General features: G+C 53.1%; 1 protein-coding gene across 1 annotated transcript; it reads right to left on the bottom strand.

Annotated features, from left to right (window-relative positions):
* Nucleotides 1-337: 337 nt before the first annotated feature.
* KLF16 (KLF transcription factor 16) lies at nt 338-8,215 on the bottom strand. The gene is made up of 2 exons (XM_053372567.1): nt 7,823-8,215; nt 338-2,189 (listed from the first exon to the last, which is right to left on the bottom strand). The coding sequence occupies exons 1-2, from the start codon at nt 8,091-8,093 to the stop codon at nt 1,906-1,908; spliced, it is 555 nt and encodes a 184-aa protein (XP_053228542.1). The 5' UTR covers nt 8,094-8,215; the 3' UTR covers nt 338-1,905.
* Nucleotides 8,216-8,289: the final 74 nt, after the last annotated feature.

Here is an 8,289-nt window from a genome sequence, read left to right as displayed (position 1 = left end):
ACGCCTGGTCCTAACCAAGCATGATGGGAGTTGTAGTCCAAAAACAGCCAGGGACCCAAATCCTGGGCGACACACTTCTGCTTCTTGCCGGCTCCGCGGTCTACCTAGCTCAGGGCTCCCCACCGAGCGGCGCCGCTTCCCCAGAAACCGAAGCGAGTTCCTAGTCCTCATGAATGTGGGCAAAGCGATTCCCAGCTGCGCCGCATGGCTGCGGCTCGGCTGTAAGGCAGGTTTGCAAAGGGAGAAGGAGGAGGATAAAATCCTTAAGCCTTCTCCGCACTCCATCCCCTCCCAGGTCAAAATCGCCCCCCCCCCCCAGACCGATGCAGATTCTACATTTAAAAATAAAATAAATTACACTGTTTTTATATATAGAGATATAAAAATAACAAGAACAGCCACACCCATAAAAACAGGTCCTCCATTTTCTATGTACAGATATTAAAATTTGGACCCGGTTCGGAGGGGAGGGGGAATTATTTACAAATTCTAGGGATAGGTTACCCACTAGTGATGCTCAACTAAGTCCCAGGGAAGAGGACTGACAGATAGGCAAATCAAACAGGCCTCTGATGCAGACAGAGAGGAGAGCGGTTTCCCAAACTGGGGTCTTTTGGATGCTACTGGACTCCAGTGGCCATGACCTCCGCCCATTGGGCATGCTGGCCGCTGGTGTCCAACACGAGAAGGATACAGGCTTCCCCATCCCTGTTCTAGGAAGAGGTGTTCCTCAACTCTCAGGAAGGGAGGGCTTTTTCCAAACAGAGGCATTCGTCTCCCCATCACCGCTAACCACTAGTCATGCTGGCCTTCGGGTGGGCTGATGGGAGCTGCGAGCCGAACCCCATCTGGTTTTTGGAGAAGGTGAGCGGGTTTCAGCTGGTGAGCGAGCAAAGGACGGAGCGATCGCTCCTCCGTGCAGCACCCACAAAAGTACCGTATTTTTTGCTCTATAAGACTCACTTTCCCCCCTCCTAAAAAGTAAGGGGAAATGTGTGTGCGTCTTATGGAGCGAATGCAGGCTGCGCAGCTATCCCAGAAGCCAGAACAGCAAGAGGGATTGCTGCTTTCGCTGTACAGCGATCCCTCTTGCTGTTCTGGCGTCTGAGATTCAGAATATTTTTTTTCTTCTTTTCCTCCTCCAAAAACTAGGTGCGTCTTGCAGTCTGGTGCATCTTAGAGAGCGAAAAATACAGTATTTATTTTCCCTTTTAAGGCTGGGTTCCGATTAATTGCGGGCAGCCGGGACAGCAAGGAATAGATTACTTAGAGGGGGGTATACCTCTGGTGACCAGGTTCCGGGAACAAATAACGCCGGTTCAGCTTGGACTATACCGTACCCTGTTTAAGAGCCTCTCGGAGTCATCTGTTCACCGCAATCGTTCCCCCCCAGCCAGAGGCAGTCTACCTTTGGTTACCAGATCCGGGTGACGTGCAATTGTGGACATCTCTGTCCCATTGTACCATATAAATGAGCTTCCTAGAACCATGCATCTGGGCAAAGAAAGGTTTGGCGGGTTCTAGACTAAATTCCCCATCCTTTCCTGAGTATTGGGGAGCCAGGGAAGGGGGCCGAGAATCCGGACTTTTCCGGAAAGTGATAGGGAACGGCAGGGTGGGACGATTTGGACACCCAACCAAGAACGCCCCTTTGCGTTGGGAAACCGAGGCAAACGGGCTGCGAGGGGACCCTAAACGCTGGAAAAACCCCGGCAGGGGAAGGTGGAAAGTTGCAATTGAATGGACCGAAGCAAGTCGCGTGGAACACTTCCTCCAATCGCCAGCGGTGACCCTCGCTCAATGGAGGCGCCCAAGATGGGAACCGGGAACAGGCCCCGTTCGCCCAGCAGAGGGTCCCTGGCGGGCTGGGGCCAGCAAAGCATCGTGGGTAGCGGCGGGGCCATTTCAGGGGGCGGGGCTGTCATGGGCGGGGCTCCCAGCCAGGCTGCTTGCGGCGGAGTCACTGGGAGAGGCGCTGTGGCACTCGGGTCTCCGGACCATGTCCGGGCGGAAAGCCGGGTGGCGGCGGGCGTGCTTGGTCAGGTGGTCGCTGCGCATGAAGCGCTTCTCGCAGAGCGGGCAGGCGAAGCGCTTCTCGCCAGTGTGGGTGCGCAGGTGGCGGGCCAGCTCGTCCGAACGGGCGAATCGCTTCTGGCAGGAGGGCCAACTGCAAGGGAACGGGCGCTCGCCTGAAAAGCAAGAGAGAAAAGCAAAGCGTGAGTCGTGTTGTCATTCGCAGTGGGAACGTTAAGCTGGAGTAACAGGGTGGATACGATTAATTCCTTATTTATTTATTTAAAACTTTTATTGATAAATTATTGCATATTGTAGAATAAGTTTGTTTCATGTTCTGGTTTGTGTATTGCAACACAAACCAGAACAGGAAACAAAATTATTCTACATAGATACATACACATCATACATACATAAATACATACATACAGTGATACCTTGGGTTACATACGCTTCAGGTTACAGAGTCCGCTAACCCAGAAATAGTACCTCGGGTTAAGCACTTTGCTTCAGGTTAAGAACAGTTTCAGGTTAAGAACAGACCTCCGGAACAATTTAAGTACTTAACCCGAGGTACCACTGTACATACACCTTGCCAACAAAGGTCCGTATAGTTAAAGCTCTGGTTTTCCCAGTAGTGATGTATGGAAGTGAGAGCTGGACCATCAAGAAGGCTGATGGCCGAAGAATGGATGCTTTTGAATTCTGGTGCTGGAGGAGACTCTTGAGAGTCCCATGGACTGCAAGAAGATCAAACCTCTCCATTCTGAAGGAAATCAGCCCTGAGTGCTCACTGGAAGGACAGATCCTGAAGCTGAGGCTCCAAGACTTTGGCCACCTCATGAGAAGAGAAGACTCCCTGGAAAAGACCCTGAAGTTGGGAAAGATGGAGGGCACAAGGAGAAGGGGAGGACAGAGGAAGAGATGGTGGGACAGTGTTCTCGAAGCTACCAGCATGAGTTTGACCAAACTGCGGGAGGCAGTGGAAGACAGGAGGGCCTGGCGTGCTCTGGTCCAGGGGGTCACGAAGAGTCGGACATGACTAACCAACAACAACATACACCTCTCAACTTAAGATTACAAAAGAGAAAAAGAAAACAAACATACAAATTAAACATACAGACATAAATTTTGACTCTTGGCGGCTAACAGATAGAGGTTAAATCCTGACAAGACAGAAGGACTGTTTTTGGGGGACAGGAGACAGGCGGGTGTGGGGGACTCCCTCGTCCTGAATGGGCTCACTGTGCCCCTGAAGGACCAGGTGCGCAGCCTGGGAATCATTTTGGACTCACAGCTGTCCATGGAGGCACAGGTCAATTCTGTGTCCAGGTCAGCTCCATCTGGTACACAGGATGAGACCCTCCCTCCCCGCAGACTGTCTGGCCAGAGTGGCGCATGCTCTGGTTATCTCCCGCTTGGACTACTGCTATGTGCTCTCTGTGTGGCTACCTTGGAAGGTGACCCGGAAACTGCAACTAATCCAGAATACGGCAGCTAGACTGGGGACTGGGAACGGCCGCCAAGACCACATAACACCGGACCTGAAAGACCTACATTGGCTCCCAGTACATTTCCGAGCACAATTCAAAAGTGTTGGGGCTGACCTTTCAAGCACCTCAAAGTGCAAGTAGATAAATAGGTACCGCTCCGGCAGGAAGGTAAACGGCATTTCCGTGCGCTGCTCTGGTTCGCCAGAAGCGGCTTAGTCCTGCTGGCCACATGACCCGGAAGCTGTACGCCGGCTCCCTCGGCCAGTAAAGCGAGATGAGCGCCGCAACCCCAGAGTCGGTCACGACTGGACCCAATGGTCAGGGGTCCCTTTACCTTTAAAAGTCTGGAACGGATTGATCCGTTTTGCATTCCTTTCTGTGGGAAAGGGCGCATTGGTTTTGGAACGCTTCGCTTTTGGAACGGAATTTCCAGAACGGATTAAGTTTGAGCACCAAGGAAGCACACCGTAAACCGGTCCTTATTTGGGCCGCATGAGGCCTAGAACCTTGACTTAGGTTAACTGGGCTCTGCTGTGCCGAAGAGCATGCCGCAGCAGATGTCTTTGCAACCTAGCTCATGCCCACGAGAGTTCACTGCCCTTAATCTCCTTGTGGGAGGAAAGCTAAGCCAAGCAGGCAGATGTCAGGATTGCACAAGCGAAGCCTGCATACCGTGGGGTTTGTTTTCCCCCCTCTTCTCTCTCCTTTTGGAGTGTCTGTTTACCCAGATGCAGCCCTGCTGCTTCAACGCTTTGTTTTTCTCGACAAAGCTGGCGTGTGCCTTTGCAAGATGGGGACTTTAAAACACACCGTGAAACCACCGCTACCAGCTCTCCATCGAAGGAACTATCTGTTCCAAGCTCATTCAGAGATTCAGAGCTCTCTTTCTCTGCGTATATGTGCCAGGAATTGGATTTGTGTATCAGGACACCTTGGGAGAAAGGCTATGGCAACCTAGACAGCATCTTAAAAAGCAGACATCACCTTGCCAACAAAGGTCCGTATAGTTAAAGCTATGGTTTCCCTAGTAGTGATGTATGGAAGTGAGAGCTGGACCATAAAGAAGGCGGATCACCGAAGAATGGATGCTTTTGAATATTCTGGTGCTGGAGGAGACTCTTGAGAGTCCCGTGGACTGCAAGAAGATCAAACCTCTCCATTCTTAAGGAAATCAGCCCTGAGGGCTCACTGGAAGGACAGATCCTGAAGCTGAGGCTCCAAGACTTTGGCCACCTCAGGAGAAGAGAAGACTCCCTGGAAAAGACCCTGATGTTGGGGAAGATGGAGGGCGCAAGGAGAAGGGGACTACAGAGGAGGAGATGGTGGGACAGTGTTCTCGAAGCTACCAGCATGAGTTTGACCAAACTGCGGGAGGCAGTGGAAGACAGGAGGGCCTGGCGTGCTCTGGTCCAGGGGGTCACGAAGAGGCGGACACGACTAAACAACAATCAGGACACTAAACCGATTCAGCGTTCCGAAGCAGCCAGTTCTTCGGAGAAATGAACAAACACCAGTTTACGTTCCGCCAAGGCGATAGGTGTGTGTGAGAGAGGGGGAAATCTGAGATTCTGTGATGGCGGTTCATCTTCATTTATCGGGCTTCCTGAGCAGGAGGAAAGCAAGAACTTTGGAACTTAGGAGCGGGGTGGGGTGGTGGGGTTTTTGTGTGCAAAAATCCTTGCCGCTCTTCATTTCGGTTACAGTGAAGAGAGGGTTGCCTTTTGAGCTTCTGAATATCATTTTGGTGCGAAGGCGGTCTGTAATAAAGCCTCTTTCTTGATCAGATGGGAAAGTGTGCTTGTGTTTGCTCATGTGATGTAACCCCCGGCTCTTTGTGTACCTAAAGTGTAGCCTTTTCTCCACAGGCAAACTTTTATTTGTTGCAGCATCTCCACAACCCCCCTTCCCCACAGCTGTACGGCCCTCAGAATGTTGTCAACTGGGGAATGTGGCCCCAGGCAGAAAAAAATGGGTTTCCTGGCCCTTGGTCTCTCAGCCCAGAGTCCGAGGTCACCCAGTGAGTTTCCGGACGCAGCGGGGATTTGAACCCTCATCTCCCAGGTCCTAGCCCGACGCTCTAACCAATACACCACACTGCCTTCCTAGAGACCTCCTCTGTGGGGCATCTCTCTAAATTAAGCAGGTCCATAAATATGGGGAAAGCGAAATTTCACTTATAGAGAAGGATCCGAAATAAGTCTCCGTGATTTGGAAAACCGTTAAAAGGCTATGCAATGAAATTCAACCAAGGGGAACAGAGGAAGTCACTTAACAATGTTAATAAGTGTGATTTTTAATAAGGCTATGATTTATGTTTGTTCGTCTTATGTGTTTGTTTGTTTGTTTATAATGTTGTGAAAACCAATAAAAAAAATTGAAAAAATAAATAAATTAAAATAAGTCTCCGTGAAGCTTGCGGGTTTTTTTTATTTATTCCAGGTTTTGTTTGGCGTTTTAATGTTGTAAACCGCTTTGAGATTTGTTCTTTGTTAATATAAATGAATAGCGATGATTATAGTAATAAGTCACATGGCAAAAACAAAGATGCAGACATTCTGTTGTGGTGACAGTAACCTTGGTTTAAGATGCCATGTGGCAATTAGCTGCTATACAGTGGTACCTCGGGTTACATACGCTTCAGGTTACAGACTCCGCTAACCCAGAAATAGTACCTCGGGTTAAGAACTTTGCTTCAGGATGAGAACAGAAATTGTGCTCCAGCAGTGCAGCAGCTGCAGGAGGCCCCATTAGCTAAAGTGATGCTTCAGGTTAAGAACAGTTTCAGGTTCAGAACGGACCTCCGGAACGAATTAAGTACTTAACCCGAGGTACCACTGTATCTGAGTTTTTTTAACTCAGCACATTGATGGCATGGTGCAAATGTCCAAATGAACCAGGGAAGTCACATACTTTTCTAGCAGCGAACAGTTCCGCCCCTTTTAATACAAAATCGGAATTGGACACTTTGCCATTTTACCTCTCGCCCGCCTGCAAATTCCTGTAAAAGGCCAGGTTTTCGGTTGGTAACCGGTCTCCCAGAGAGTCGCATTCCAGGGCTGGCACAAACGATCTTTGCCCGTTCTGTGCCCATCCCACTTCGCCACAACCTTCCCACCCACTCTTAAGGTGTTTACTTTCTGATGGGGTTTTTTTTTGTGGCGGTGGGGTGTAAATGGTTGTGTTTGCCCAGCAGGTCTGGGTGGGGAGCCAAGAAACCAAGCCGCAGCCAAACCCCTCCCCAAATTGAAATTTCCACACAGCGGGTCCCTCCCACCCGCCCACCCTCCCAAATCAGGCCACCCTAGGCCGGCCACACCCGCTGCCCCACATGTAAAGACATTTGCCAAACAAGAAATGGGCGAGATTTGAAGCCGGGAAAAGATTTCCATAAGGTTTTTCTTCAAATTAGGGAGCAGGGACATGGGCGTAGCCAGGTTTTTTGCTAGGGCGGGGCAGGCTTTTGGTGGGGTGGGTGGAGGGGGGAGAAGCAGAACCTCAGATTTGCATTGATTAGCCCCCCCACCCCACCCACTTACGCCCCTGTGCAGGGACGTAAAGCAGAACCCGGCGCATCCTCCCGTCTTTGGCAAGCGAAAGCCCTACCGGATCAGTCAAAGAAACAAACACGCTTGTTTGCTTGTTCTCCGGCGGCCCAGGTAGACTGCGCCTGGCCGCGGAGGCTCGACCGAACCTGGGATTTTGGTCCTCAAGGGACATATCGATAGGATACGAGACAGATCTAAACCCAAGCCGCCCACTCGGGAGAGTCTCCGCATCCCACCCTCTGCGCTCTCCGGGCGCGCTTTCGGAGCACGTGGGGCCGGGGTCGCTCAGCCCACGCGCGGGGGCGTGGGGGGTGGGTGTAAGGCGGCGGAGGCGCGCCCGGGCGGCACCTTGTAAGGGCGGGCAAGAGAGACCGGCGCAGAGGTCTCTACCGCGACGTGGGTGGGCTGCGTAATCACCCGAGCCCAAAATCCAGGAAATGCGTGCGTCGACGCCGCCCAGACCGAGCGAGCGAGGCGCGGTCTCCCCACGTGGGTGGAGGCCACGGGAGTGGGGCGGGGGAGGGAAAGCGAGGCGGGAACCGGCCCCGGAGGGGAGGGTGGCCTGGGGGTTCCCGGGGTGCCACCTTGAACGAAATATTGGGGGCCCCCAGTAAACCCGCATAATCCATCACATGGCGCGCGTTTGAATGCCTATCCACTTTTGGGGATATGTTATCGAGGGGGGGGAGGCCCCCTGGGGTGTAAGATGGAGGTGGGGGGGGGAGAGAGAGAGAGAGACTCGCTCCAGGCTGGGGGGGGGGCGGCCCTTACCCGTGTGCGTCCGGAGATGTGCCTTCAGATGGGAAGATTTGCCGTAGATTTTTGCGCAGCCCTGGAACGGGCATCCGTGCCTTTTGGCCGCGCCGGAGAGGTTGCCTGCGCCGTCGGGGGTTCTTCCCAGGGCTTCCCCCGCCGCCTCCGGCGGGGCCGCGACGATGGGGCGCGCCCCGCGCTCCTCCTTGGCTCCGGTGGCCGGGTGTAAGAGAGCTCCGGTAGAGATGGAAACGAGGCACTCGGCGGCCAGGTAATCCAAGCCCGACATGATGGCACCGCCTTCCTCTCTCCCCAAAAAAAGCCGTCCAGGCGGCTCCTCGCCTCCTCCTCGGATGGACAGGCTGCGCGCCGCCGCCGCCGCCGCCGCCGCTCCGCCTCGCCCCTGGCGCAACGTGGAGAGACGGCAGGAGGGGCGGGACGCCGGCGACCGTCCCCGCCCAGGCTGGGCGGCGCGCGCACTCGCG

This window comes from Podarcis raffonei, chromosome 18 (genome assembly GCF_027172205.1).
Source record: "Podarcis raffonei isolate rPodRaf1 chromosome 18, rPodRaf1.pri, whole genome shotgun sequence".
NCBI lineage: Eukaryota > Metazoa > Chordata > Lepidosauria > Squamata > Lacertidae > Podarcis > Podarcis raffonei.
Note: the sequence above shows the minus strand (reverse complement) of the source record. Positions and strands in the feature narration are given on the sequence as shown.